Genomic DNA, 13,427 nt, shown 5'->3' with positions numbered 1-13,427 from the left:
AGCTCCCTGGGGGTCAGGGTGGGACTCCCACAGCTCGGCAGCACGCGGCCCACGGGCTCCCGGAGCCAGGCCCTCTGCGGATGTTTGCTGCCGCCGCTTCCCACTGTCTTGAAGGGTGAAGGTGACCTTTAAGGCTGATGTTCTGCAAGTCTCCTGCGGCCAAGGTCCCGGCGGCCAGGCAAGTCCTCTGCTGCCACCTGGTGGTGAGTGTGAGGCACGCTGCTGGTGATTGAAGGGAACTGGGGGCTGGAGGCTCCCTGCGGGCACTGCAGGAGTCTCCCTGCTTCAGCCAACTGGCAAAGACGGGCATCGAATACTCGGAGGGGTCGGTAGATCTGCTTAAAGTCACCCAGCAGGTCACCAGCAGAAAGGAACCAGTGCCTCAGGCTTCCTCAGCGCCTCCCAGTTTTCATATTATGCATAACATTGCAGTAATCACCCGCCCAGCGGTGCTAAGTCCTGGCTTTGGAGTCAAACAGACAAGGTGCACCTGGCCCAAGCCCTCATCAGCTGGGGAACACCAGGCAGGTGACTCCATTTCTAAGCCTGGGTGTCCTCAGCTAACAATAGAAGCGGGCTACAGGCTGCTGTGGAGGCTGCGTGGAGATTGCCGTTACCAGAACAGCGGGCACAGGGCCTGGCATACAGCAGGTGCTCCATTAATGCTTTTCCTGCTGCTGCTCATAATGATGATGACAATGATACTGATGACAATGATGCCCAAGGTGAAAACGGGAGCAGAGGAGAGCGTCCAGTGTCCCAAGCGGTGGGATGTGAGAGAGCCTCCCTGGAGATCTAGAAGCCGAGCCCCGAGACTGGAGAGGTAGCTTTCGGTGAGACTTCTCTCCCCCGCTGCCCCCACCTGAGGAGGCGCCGCTGTCCTGCAGCATCTCCCACTGCACCTGATCACAGGGCTCACCTGGAGGCACCAAAAGCCCAGCTCCCTGGACTCCGCCCCTCCAGACTCTACGTCAGTGGGTGTGAGCGGGGCCCAGGAGGCTGTATTTGCAATGCACTGCAGGTGGTTCTCCCGGCCTGGCAGGCTTGAGAAGTACTGGCCAATCCCATCTTTGCACGACGGCCGTGTGCCCTGGAGTGAATGGGGCTGGACACTGGCGCGCAGAGCTCTCTGGGGAGTGTACCTTCAACCTGAATGCATACCAGGGAGCAGTGGGGCAGTCAGACCACAGGGGAGAAGCAGGGGAGAGGTGATCAGAGCCTCGGCCCTCAGAAGACCAGGCGAGGGGGAGCGAGGCCCAGAGGGCAGAGAGCTGGCAGCGGCGCCCATGTGGAAGGCTGGTGTGCGTCCCAGGCCTGGCACCAGGTAGGCAGAGGTGAGCTTGGAAAGGTGGCAAGGGGAGCAGGCATCCTCCTGGCTTCAGAAGCTCTCCCAACAGCAGCCCATGGGACCCGTGGGGGTAGGAGCAGCCACCAGGGAGACTTGGCAGCTGCTCAGACTCCAGGAAAGTGGCTGGGCACCATGGCCAGAGCTGCACCCTGCATTAAAGCTCACATCCATGTGGCCTCCTGCCCTGGGGGGTGGGGGGGAAATCTGGCTGACTCACCTGTGACTCTGAAGGGGTCTTGGGTGCAGAGCAGCCGCAGGCCCCAGCACAGGCAGCTCCTGAGCCTGGGCCCGTTGAGATGACTTCAGGGTGGGAGCCCAGGTCTCCAGGCCTTGCCATTGGCTGGCTGGGGTCTTGCACAAGTCCCCGCTGAGCCCCTATCTCATCTGGACGAGGTGGTGATGAGGCTGCTGTCAGATGACTGGCAGCTTCTATCTCATCCGGACGAGGTGGTGATGAGGCTGCTGTCAGATGACTGTCAGCTTGGTGCCTGCAGGGAGTCGATGTGACCTTGACCTCACAGTAGCCATGGTGACAGTGAAATCACCTGGGCAGCTGTTGCAAGGAGGGTTGTTCCAGAATAGGCCCCAGGGCGGGAGGCGAGGAGACAGGGGCTGTGGCCAACCTGGGATGGAGCCACGCTCTGGGCCCTGTGTGGACAATCTCTCAGGCGTATCTAGCCTACCCCAGACCAGAGGCGAAGCAGCCCCAGGCCCCAGCCTTCTGTGCCCCTGAGTTTAAGAACCACCTGGGTGGGGAGTGACTGGAGATCCAAGGAAGGATGGCACCAGGTGGCCCCAGGAGGGGAGATGGGAGGGGTCACACTGCATGTCTTGGAGGCCAGATGAGATGAGAGCCCCACCTACCCCCTCCAAGTCCTTCCTGAGCCTGTGCTGCTGGAAGATCCAACTGGGAGAGCAGAGGAGATGAGACAGCCCACCAGCCAGGGGAGTTCTGCCTGGGCTGGCCCCGGTGCTCCGTACGACTCTCCAAGGAGCCTGATCCAGTATCTGGTGAACTGCCCATGGGCCTTACAGACCCTGCCAAGGCCTAGCCAAAGGCTATTTCTTTGGGTCTGAATGCGTTGGTTCCTGCAGCTGCAACACCACAGCTGTAGCTCCAGCGGCAGACATGGCTTCTGGGTCCTGGAGGCCGGGAGTTCAAGGTCAAGGGCCAGTTCCTCTGGGGCCTCCTCCTTGGCTTGCAGACAGCGTCTCCTCCCTGTGCCCCCACGGAGTTGTCCCTCTGTATGTCTGTGTCCTCATCTCCTCTTCTTACAAGGACACCGGCCAGATTGGGCCAGGGCCCACCCTAATGACATCACTTCAATTTAATCAAAGCCCCCACCTCCAAACACAATCGAATTCTGAGGCCCTGGGGGTAGAGCCCCATAGGATTTTCAGGGAGTCACCTTCCAGCCCCTAACAAGGTCCAGGCAGGACCTGCAGTCGAGCAAGGCTGCAGGCGTGAGTGACAGCTCCATCCACTGTGCAGCCGGTGGGACGGGACTCCGAGCTCCCAGATGTTGGGGTGGGCCCGCCCCCCTGCAATGGCTGCCAGGCTGTGCAGGACAAAGGTGTCTGCTCAGCTGGTCCGGGACAGACCCAGGAGGAGCAGGGAGCCCCAGACACCCCGATTTTCAAAAACATCCAGCCCCAGCCCCAAAGCACAGTGGGCCATTGTTGTTGCCAACCACAGGCACCCCCTTCTGTACAAATGGGGACTCAATGGCACAACAGCCGGGCAGGTCCTGCTGGAGGGAGGAGGAGGGGAGAGTCTAGGGGAGCCACTCCCAGGACTAAGAACACTTCACACCACAGCCCGGCCGGAGGAACAGAGAGAAAAGGGCACGGTGTGCTGAGGGGGGTGTGTGTGTCTGTGGTGTGTGTGTGGAGTGTGTGGTGTGTGGACTCTGTGGTGGGTGTGTGTGGAGTGTGTGGAGTGTGTGTGGAGTGTGTGGTGGGTGTGTGCATGGGGTGTATGGTGTGGTGTGGTGTGTGTGGAGTGTGTGGAGTGTGTGGTATGTGTGTACAGTTTGTAGTGTGTGTGTGTGTGTGTGTGTGGTCTGTGTGGAGTGTGTGGTGTGTGTAGCATCTGTGGAGTACGAGGTGTGTGTGTGGAGTGTGTGGTGTATGGAGTGTGTGGTGTGTGTGGAGTGTGGGGTGTGTGGTGTGTGATGTGTGTGCAGTGTGTTGTGTATGGAGTGTGTGGTGTGTGGATTGTGTGTGGAGTGTATTGTGTGTGGAGTGTGTGGAGTGTGGAGTGTGTGGTGTGTGTAGGGTGTGTGTGGAGTGTGTGGTGTGTGGAGTGTGTGGTGTGTGGTGTGGAGTATATGTGGTGTGTGTGGTGTGTGGAGTGTGTTGTGTGTGTGGAGTGTGTGGAGTATCTGTGGTGTGTGTTGTGTGTGGAGTGTGTGGAGTGTGTGGTTTGTGTGGTGTGTGTGGAGTGTGTGGAGTGTGTGGTATGTGGAGTGTGGTGTGTGTGGAGTGTGTGGTTTGTGTGGTGTTAAGTGTGTGGTGTGTGGAGTGGGTGGTGTGTGTGGAGTGTGCAGTGTGTGCTGTGTGCGGTATATGGAATGTGTGTTGTGGAGTGTGTGGCATGTGGTGTGTGTTGTATGTGGAGTGTGTGGTGTGTGTGGAGTGTGGTGCATGTGGAGTGTGTGGTGTGTGTGGAGTGTGTGGAGTGTGTGTGGAGTGTGTGGTGTGTGTGGAGTATGCAGTGTGTGTGTGGAGTGTGTGGTGTGTGTGGTATGTGAGGAATGTGTGGTGTGTGTGTGGAGTGTGTGGTGTGCGGATTGTGTGGAGTGTGTGGAGTGCATTGTGTGTGGATTTTGTGGAGTGTGGGGTATGTGTGGAGTGTGTGTGTGGAGTGTGGGGTGTGTGGTGTGTGTGTGGAGTGTGTGGTGTGTGTGTGGAGTGTGTGGAATGTGTGGAGTGTGTGGTGTGTGTGGAATGTGTGGTGTGTGTGGAGTGTGTGGTGTGTGGAGTCTGTGGAGTGTGTGGTGTGTGTGGAGTGTGTGGTGTGTGTGGAGTGTGTGGTGTGTGTGGAATGTGTGGTGTGTGTGGAGTGTGTGGTGTGTGGAGTCTGTGGAGTGTGTGGTGTGTGTGGAGTGTGTGGTGTGTGTGGAGTGTGTGGTGTGTGGATTGTGTGGAGTGTGTGGTGTGTGGAGTGTGTGGTGTGTGGTGTGTGTGTGGTGTGTGTGGAGTGTGTGGTGTGTGTGTGGAGTGTGTGGAGTGTGAGGTGTGTGGTGTGTGGATTGTATGGAGTGTGTGGTGTGTGCGGAGTGTGTGGTATGTATGGAGTGTGTGGTGTGTGTGTGGAGTGTGTGGTGTGTGGATTGTATGGAGTGTGTGGTGTGTGTGTGGAGTGTGTGGTGTGTGTGTGGAGTTTATGGTGTGTGTGGAGTGTGTGGTGTGTGTGTGGAGTGTGTGGTGTGTGTGTAGAGTGTGTGGTGTGTGGATTATATGGAGTGTGTGGTGTATGTGTGGAGTGTGTGGAGTGTGTGGTGTGTGTGGTGTGTGTGTGTGTGGAGTGTGTGGTGTGTGTGTGGTGTGTGGATTGTGTGGAGTGTGTGGTGTGTGGAGTGTGTGGTGTGTGTGGAGTGTGTGGTGTGTGTGAAATGTGTAGTGTGTATGGAGTGGTGTGTGGTGTGTGTGTGGAGTGTGTGGTGTGTGTGTGGTGTGTGTGTGGAGTGTGTGGTGTGTGGATTGTGTGGATTGTGTGGAGTGTGTGGTGTGTGGAGTGTGTGGTGTGTGTGTGGAGTGTGTGGAGTGTGGAGTGTGTGGTGTGTGTGTGTGTGGAGTGTGTGGTGTGTGTGTGGTGTGTGGATTGTGTGGAGTGTGTGGTGTGTGGAGTGTGTGGTGTGTGTGTGGAGTGTGTGGTGTGTGTGAAATGTGTAGTGTGTATGGAGTGGTGTGTGGTGTGTGTGTGGAGTGTGTGGTGTGTGTGTGGAGTGTGTGGTGTGTGTGTGGTGTGTGTGTGGAGTGTGTGGTGTGTGGATTGTGTGGAGTGTGTGGTGTGTGTGTGGAGTGTGTGATGTGTGGATTGTGTGGAGTGTGTGTGTGTGGAGTGTGTGGTGTGTGGTGTGTGTGTGGAGTGTGTGGTGTGTGGATTGTGTGGAGTGTGTGGTGTGTGTGTGGTGTGTGTGTGGAGTGTGTGGTGTGTGGAGTGTGTGGATTATGTGGAGTGTGTGGTGTGTGGATTGTGTGGAGTGTGTGGTGTGTGTGTGGTGTGTGTGTGGAGTGTGTGGTGTGTGGATTGTGTGGATTGTGTGGAGTGTGTGGTGTGTGGAGTGTGTGGAGTGTGTGGTGTGTGTGTGGAGTGTGTGGTGTGTGTGTGGTGTGTGGATTGTGTGGAGTGTGAGGTGTGTGGTGTGTGTGTGGAGTGTGTGGTGTGTGGATTGTGTGGAGTGTGTGGTGTGTGTGTGGATTGTGTGCAGTGTGTGGTGTGTGTGTGGAGTGTGTGGTATGTGTGAAGTGTGTGTTTGTGTGGAGTGTGGAGTGTGTGTGTGGAGTGTGTGGTGTGTGTGTGGAGTGTGTGGAGTGTGTGGTGTGTGTGTGGAGTGTGTGGTGTGTGTGGAGTATGTGGTGTGTGTGTGGAGTGTGTGGTGTGTGTGTGGAGTGTGTGGTGTGTGTGGTGTGGAGTGTGTGGTGTGTGTGTGGAGTGTGTGGTGTGTGGATTGTGTGGATTGGTGTGTGTGGAGTGTGTGTGTGGAGTGTGTGGTGTGTGTGTGGAGTGTGTGGTGTGTGGATTGTGTGGATTGTGTGGTGTGTGTGGAGTGTGTGTGTGGTGTGTGGAGTGTGTGGTGTGTGGATTGTGTGGAGTGTGTGGTGTGTGTATGGAGTGTGTGGTGTGTGTATGGAGTGTGTGGTGTGTGGTGTGTGTGTGGAGTGTGGAGTGTGTGGTGTGTGTGTGGAGTGTGTGGTGTGTGTGTGGAGTGTGTGGTGTGTGGATTGTGTGGAGTGTGAGGTGTGACGTGTGTGGTGTGTGTGTGTGGAGTGTGTGGTGTGTGGATTGTGTGGAGTGTGTGGTGTGTGTGTGGATTGTGTGGAGTGTGTGGTGTGTGTGTGGAGTGTGTGATATGTGTGAAGTGTGTTTTGTGTGTGTGGAGTGTGTGGTGTGTGTGTGTGGTGTGTGGATTGTGTGGAGTGTGTGGTGTGTGTGTGGAGTGTGTGGTGTGTGTGAAGTGTGTTTTGTGTGTGTGGAGTGTGTGGTGTGGAGTGTGTGGAGTGTGTGTGGAGTGTGTGGTGTGTGGAATCTGTGGAGTGTGTGGTGTGTGTGTGGATTGTGTGGAGTGTGTGGTGTGTGTGTGGAGTGTGTGGTGTGTGTGAAGTGTGTTTTGTGTGTGTGGAGTGTGTGGTGTGTGGAGTGTGTGGAGTGTGTGGTGTGTGTGTGGAGTGTGTGGTGTGTGGATTGTGTGGAGTGTGTGGTGTGTGTGTGTGTAGTGTGTGGTATGTGTGAAGTGTGTGTTGTGTGTGTGGAGTGTGGAGTGTGTGTGTGGAGTGTGCGGTGTGTGTGTGGAGTGTGTGGTATGTGTGAAGTGTGTGTTGTGTGTGTGTAGTGTGTAGTGTGTGTGTGGAGTGTGTTGTGTGTGGAGTGTGTGGTATGTGTGAAGTGTGTGTTGTGTGTGTGGAGTGTGTAGTGTGTGTGTGGAGTGTGTGGTGTGTGTGTGGAGTGTGTGGTATGTGTGAAGTGTGTGTTGTGTGTGTGGAGTGTGTAGTGTGTGTGTGGAGTGTGGAGTGTGTGTGTGGAGTGTGTGATGTGTGTGTGGAGTGTGTGGTGTGTGTGGAGTGTGTAGTGTGTGTGTGGAGTGTGTGATGTGTGTGTGGAGTGTGTGGTGTGTGTGGAGTGTGTGGTGTGTGGAGTGGTGTGTGTGGAGTGTGTGTGGAGTGTGTGGTGTGTGGAGTGTGTGGTGTGTGTGTGGAGTGTGTGGTGTGTGGATTGTGTAGAGTGGTGTGTGTGTGGAGTGTGTGGTGTGTGGAGTGTGTGGTGTGTGTGTGGAGTGTGGTGTGTGGATTGTGTGGAGTGGTGTGTGTGTGGAGTGTGTGGTGTGTGGAGTGTGTGGTGTGTGTGTGGAGTGTGGTGTGTGGATTGTGTGGATTGTGTGGTGTGTGTGGAGTGTGTGGTGTGTGGTGTGTGTGTGGAGTGTGTGGTGTGTGGTGTGTGTGTGGAGTGTGGGGTGTGTGTGGAGTGTGGAGTATGTGCGTGGAATGTGGTGTGTGTGTGTGGAGTGTGTGGTATGTGGATTGTGTGGGGAGTATGGTGTGTGTGTGGAGTGTGTGGTGTGTGGAGTGTGTAGTATGTGTGTGGAGTGTGGATTGTGTGGAGTGTGTGGTGTGTGGTGTGTGTGTGGAGTGTGGGGTGTGTGCGTGGAGTGTGGTGTATGTGTGTGGAGTGTGTGGTGTGTGGATTGTGTGGGGAGTATGGTGTGTGTGTGGAGTGTGTGGTGTGTGGAGTGTGTAGTATGTGTGTGGAGTGTGTGGTGTGTGGTGTGTGGAGTGTGTGGTGTGTGGAGTGTGTAGTATGTGTGTGGAGTGTGGATTGTGTGGAGTGTGTGGTGTGTGGTGTGTGTGTGGAGTGTGGGGTGTGTGCGTGGAGTGTGGTGTATGTGTGTGGAGTGTGTGGTGTGTGGATTGTGTGGGGAGTATGGTGTGTGTGTGGAGTGTGTGGTGTGTGGAGTGTGTAGTATGTGTGTGGAGTGTGTGGTGTGTGGAGTGTGTGGTGTGTGGAGTGTGTGGTGTGTGGAATATGTGGAGTGTGTGGTTGTGTGCGGTTTGGTGGCTGTGGCACGGGCTGTCACTGGGCGTCACAATGGCCGCCCACTCTGATGCCTGTTGCTGACTTTTGGAAAGCCCGGGGTCGGTGCACGTGTTCTCCGTAGGTTCTCGCCCCGGTGGCGGTAGGTGGTCGTCCTGCTGGTGCCGACAGGGTCCCGGTGCCTTCGGCCTCCAGGGTCGAGGGCGCTTTACTTGGCTGAGGGCGCTGGCAGGGCCCACCCGCCATGGCATCTGCTTGCACTGGGGTCCCCTCTGGCCCCCGGGATCCCCCTCAGCGAGCGCAGCAGGCAGCCAGGGCCCCCCAGGCCAAGTCTCCCTCCCCGTGGCGGGGTCTGGCGGGGTCCGGCGTGGCCGCCCAGTGTCTGGTCCCGGGAGGGGACAGAACGAGCTTCTGCCTCCAACTCGGGGCCACGATGGGTTGCCCAGGGGAAGCCGCCGAGTTCCAGACCCTCAAGAGCACGAGTGCCCTTAAAGCCCACCCCAAAGGCAGCAGGACAGCCCCCGCAGACCCCTGAGAGAACAGGACGGCCCCGCAGACCCCCGAGAGAACAGGACGGCCCCGCAGAAGGAGGCCAGGGCAGGAGTCCGCCCCGGTGCCCGCGCGGACAGGGAAGGGAGCCCAGCCTCCCTCTATTCCCCGCAGCCCCTTCCAGGTCTCTCGCCGCCCCCAGCTCTCGGAAGCGCTCCCCAGTCCCTTTCCCATCAGAGGCTCTGCCCCCAAAACCCTCTCCTTCCTGCCCAGTGTGGAGGGAGGCGCTTGAGCTCGGAAGAAGGAAGGGACGCAGGCGACCCCGTCACTCCGAGGCCGCCGGGTCCAACACGAGCAGGAGACCCGATGTCCTCCCTCCGGGCGCCGCCCTCGTGCCCCTCCCGCCCCTCATGGAGACAGCACCAGCAGACAGCGGGTTGCTTGTGTCACCTGCTCTTTATTGACTGCCGCGGGCTTCGCTCTCATGGACGATCCTTGTCGCCAAGAGCGGCACTACATAGAGGGGTTGGAGGAAGATGGTCTGAGAGAAGAGGCCATGAGAGCCCAGACGCACAGAAGCCCCGGGAGGTGTGGGCAGGGCCCGCGGAGGAGGGAGGCTGCAGGTGTGTCGGGAGGCACCTGGCCGGAGGTCACCCCCTCCTTCCAGACCCTCAGCAGAGTTGAGGCGCCTGCACCCCAGGGGAGCCAGGCTGCTATCTAAAGGAGTGTGAGGTGCGGTCACTTCCGCCACTGGCCGGTGTCGGGGTCTGGGACACCCTGAGACCCTGAGCTCTCCTGGCTGCTCTCTCAAACCCTCATTCCATGTGAGAAGGTGGAAAGGAAAAACAGGGAAGCAAAGGCAGACAGACACCCCGCCCTCAGGGTACTCCCCGGATGATGGGCTGGGGCTGCAGGGGAGCCAGCCGAGGCGATGCCTGCTTAGGACGAGGGAGCGGAGCTGGGCTTCTCCTCCCGCGCCACGGGAATGGCTCGCTCATGGGTGGCGTCTAGGCCAGTCTGGATCTTGGGGCCAGAGAAGGTCAGCATGCCGTCGGCGGACAGGGAGCAAGAGAGGGCCGACTGGTCCACGTTGGACGGCAGGCGGTAGCGGCGGTGGAACTCACGGGAAATGTAGCCGTGGTCGTCCTGGAGAGGGTTGGGGGGCACAGTCAGAGGGGCCACTGTGCAGGTGGCTGCCTCGCCCCATGCCAGAGAAGCTGCTCCAGGCCCACCAACCGCAGAAGGTGGCCAGCCTGCAGGGGCTCTCACAGGGGCCGGGTGCAGCCAGCGCATCCCATGACCAGGTCCCCTGGGATTTATGGATTCACGCCCCTGCTTCTCTGGACCTCAGCCTGGCCTCGTGGCCACTTGCCGGGCTATTCCTTGCATGGGGTTGTGTCTTCATGCTCTGTGGCTTCACTCCAAAATCGCAGGATCATTCCGTACCAGGCCCTGCACCTCAGCCAGGCTTCCCCTTCCAGACCCCACAGGACTGCTCCAGCCCAGGTCTCTGCAGCCCCACCTAACGTGGCCAGACAACCCACGCGCTTCCACGTCCCCTGGACGCCCTAAGCCACAGACTCAGCTCCCTGGGCCGACCTCCTCCTCCACTGGGTGCAAAGACCAAGAGCTGGGAGCTCAGAAGCATTTTCCAGGCTGTGCTGGGGCTAAGTGGGGGCTTTACCCGGCCCAGGCGAGGGAGGGGCAGCACATGAGGAGGTCAGGGTCACCCCCCAGCACTGCCTTCTCCAGCCATTGAAAGAGGACCCCGGCCAAAAGAAACCCAGACTTTGGCTAAGAGTTCCACCTTCTGGCCCCTCTGCTCTCCAGTCCCCGCAGGACACTGTCCATCTGTGAGAGCCCGTGAGCTCTTCCCGGCTCTGCCAGGAGATGCAGGTCACCAGGGCCTCCATGTCCCGGCTCCCTCAACACCGCGGAGACCTGAGGCCTCCACTCAAGCAAGAGCGGGGCATCAGGGTGACTGTGGGGAGAAGCTGCCGTCCCACCTACCCAGTACTAGCTGTGGGACCCAGCAGGCTGAGGACCCCCTTGTTCCCCAACCGTGTCCTGGAATAATGAAGACACTGGTCCCAAAGGGCTGCTGTGAGGCGAGGGTGTCAATGCATGTAGAGTATTCCCAGCGGATGCAGCTATGCCGTCAGGGACTGGCCTTCCTCAGGTGGGGCTCATGTGAAGATGTACATTGGCTAGGAGGCGGCCACTAGGGGCACTCCCACTTCCTGGGGTTCTTTCTAAGACTACCCTGGCATCCAGGTGACAGGGATGGAGCTGGAGACGGCTGGGTGCAGCAACCCAGGAAAGGACCCTATCCTAGATCCCTGAGCCACATTCACTCGGAACGGTTACCTCTGTCACTAGGAGGGGCTGGCTGTGCTCAAGTGGGATGGCCCCTCCCTTGGGGAAAAGCCAGGCCTGATTCGGGGGCCCCCGGAGAGTGTCCCTCCCCCAGGGTTGAAGGCCTCGTGCAGGCGCGCAGGCCCGGTTGTGCCCGCCGTGACCCCCTTGTCCCCCACCCCCACCTCGCCCCCCTCCCACCTCTCAGTGCCTGGGCTCACCTGGCGCTCGTTGTGCTTCCCGTGGATCTCCACAAAGTCGTCCTGCACCTTCACAGTGAGGTCCTCCGGGGAGAAGTGCTTCACATCCAGGAAAATGACGAACTTGTCCCGGTCGGATCGAACCTGAAACCCAAACGTGCTATGTGGAGCTACCCAGAGGGTGCCGTCCCTGCTGCAGCTGGCAGAGACAGGGCGGGCCCCGGTTATCAGAACGGGGATGCTTCGGTCACCTGCCGGCCTCTTCTCCCACACGCCAAGTGGGGCAGAGCTTTCGGGGGCCTCTGACTGTCTCCTGGATGGACAGGCACAATCCTCGACCTGTCTCCAAACCCTCGGGCCAGCTGAGGGGCTGGATGCTACTGGTGGGCCGGCTGGTTTGTGCCTATGGTCAGGTGGCTGGTTATAGGTCGGTTGGCTGGTTATGGGCTAGTTGGCTACTGGTTATGGTAGGAGGGGTTGTTATGGATTGGTTGGCCCATTAGGCTCAATCGTCTGGCGAGTGGTGCTTGGCTGGCTGGCTGGACTCAGCCTGTGGAATGAGGTCACTGCCCTTGGCGTCATGCTGTCTATAGAAGCAGCCGGAGCCTGCTGATAGCCTGCGCAGCTGCCTCTGCAAAAAGCACTTCCACACACTCCCCCTCACTGCCCTGGCTCAGCCTCAGCTCCCTGAGGCATTTTGCGCCCTGGCATTGATGCCTACTGCAGCAGCCCTGGGGAGGACCCTGTTTCTTAGGTGCTGGGTGGGATTCAGGCCCTCCAGAACTACAGACTCTGCACCGCTCACCCGTGGCTCAGAGAGGAGGCTTGGGGGGGCCCATTGCCTGTCCTTTTGGCCTTGGCAGGGCACCTGAGTAAACTTGCCAAGAGCTTTGCTGGCCGTGGGCAGGCCGAGCTCATGGGAGGGGATACTAGGAACCTCCTGTTCTCTGGCTTTCAGGACTATGACCCCCACCTGCTCCCAGGCCTCCGGGACTCAGGAGACCAGCGGAACCCGGGAGCTGGCATTCGCCACCACACATGCCTGGATGGGTTGCTCTTGGGGTTTCCAGTATGTGGCTGGTGCCTTACAAAGCACACATGGGTCATGAGCTGATGGAGGAAAACAAGGGTGGGTTCAGGCTGCTCCCTTGTCCAACCTCTCCCCAGTGCCAGGGGAGGCTCTGCTGCGTGGCTGCAGTGGGGACACAGGCTCTCGCCTAGCCTCTGCAAGGGGATGAAGGGGCGAGGCCACCTGCCTGACGGAGCAAGACCAGAGTCCATGGCTCTCCACCCACCGAGGCCACCACCCTCTGAGCAGCGAGGAGAGGCCAGCACCACGGGCCACGTCTTACCTCAGAGATGCCAGAATCCAGCACGGTGCGGAAGAGGGACTGGCGGTAGTAGGGGCTGATGGTGGACGACAGGAAGGGCAGCAGGTCATACTCAAAAAGGCCCTCGCCGAAAAACTGGTCGAAAAGCCGACTGGGGTAGAAGGGCCCCAGAGTGCGCTTGAACCAGGGGTGCTGGATGGTCACGTCCATGTTTAGCTTTGGTACCACGGGGACCTGGAGGCTGGAAGAAGTCAGCGGGGCCTCTGGGCAGCGCAGTGTGGAGCTAGGGCTGAGCCCTCCCTATATATGCCACCAGCAGAATGGAGGCATTAAGGGATTTCTCTGGAAGGGCATGAGCTCATGAAGAAGGCTGCTCAGTCAGCAGAAATGTGGCTGGGACAAGTGCCCGCCCCCAGCCCCGGGAGGGGCTGCACGGACTGTCCCCGAGGCCTGGACTCAGCTGAGGCCCGCCTGGGCACCCTGGGGCTCCCGGGAGGGCAGACAACCCAAGGAGGAGCTCTGTGCCCCATACTCGCCTGGGGCAACAATGGAGCTTCTCATCTCCCAGTTAGTGGGCAAGGGCTACGTGCCAGGGGCCATGCTAGTTCTCTGCACACCTTGTCCTGCCTGGTGGTCCTCATGGTCGCCAGAGGAGAGAGAGCCCACACCCCTGTTAGACACGTCGTCCTCAGTCTCACTGCGCCCAGGCAAGAATGCACTGTTTTCCAAAGCAGAGTGACTCTGTGAACCTCCGTTACGCTCACCACTTATAAAAAGTGTGCATGCTTGTAAAAACTCCTGAAGAAGAAGCTGAAAGGTGCCATGATTCCAGCACCTGGGGGAGCCCTGTTGAGTTTCATGCTTGTCCTCCAGCAGTCTGCGTGCCTCCAACAGGAAGACGGGCTGGGCTGTGTGCAGATGAAAGCGCCAGGTGGTGAGCTTCCCTCTGT

General features: G+C 58.7%; 1 protein-coding gene across 1 annotated transcript; it reads right to left on the bottom strand.

Annotated features, from left to right (window-relative positions):
* Positions 1–9,028: 9,028 nt before the first annotated feature.
* Positions 9,029–13,163, bottom strand: LOC105472569 (crystallin alpha A). Its single transcript, XM_011725934.2, has 4 exons — positions 13,095–13,163; positions 12,499–12,711; positions 11,168–11,290; positions 9,029–9,737 (listed from the first exon to the last, which is right to left on the bottom strand). Exons 1-4 carry the CDS (start codon positions 13,116–13,118, stop codon positions 9,531–9,533), a joined length of 567 nt encoding a protein of 188 aa, XP_011724236.1. The 5' UTR covers positions 13,119–13,163; the 3' UTR covers positions 9,029–9,530.
* Between the last annotated feature and the right edge of the window lie 264 nt (positions 13,164–13,427).

This window comes from Macaca nemestrina, chromosome 4 (assembly GCF_043159975.1).
Source record: "Macaca nemestrina isolate mMacNem1 chromosome 4, mMacNem.hap1, whole genome shotgun sequence".
NCBI classification, from domain to species: Eukaryota; Metazoa; Chordata; class Mammalia; order Primates; family Cercopithecidae; genus Macaca; species Macaca nemestrina.
The sequence above is the reverse complement of the archived record's forward strand: the minus strand, read 5'-3'. Positions and strand labels throughout refer to the sequence as shown.

Coding starts and splice junctions, on each gene's coding strand:
- LOC105472569 (XM_011725934.2), bottom strand. CDS start 13,118: ATGAGGACCACCAGGCAGGACAAG. Junction 11,291..12,498: donor TGGATTCTGGCATCTCTGAG/GTAAGACGTGGC, acceptor TTTGGGTTTCAG/GTTCGATCCGACCGGGACAA. Junction 9,738..11,167: donor GGAAGCACAACGAGCGCCAG/GTGAGCCCAGGC, acceptor AACCCTCTCCAG/GACGACCACGGCTACATTTC.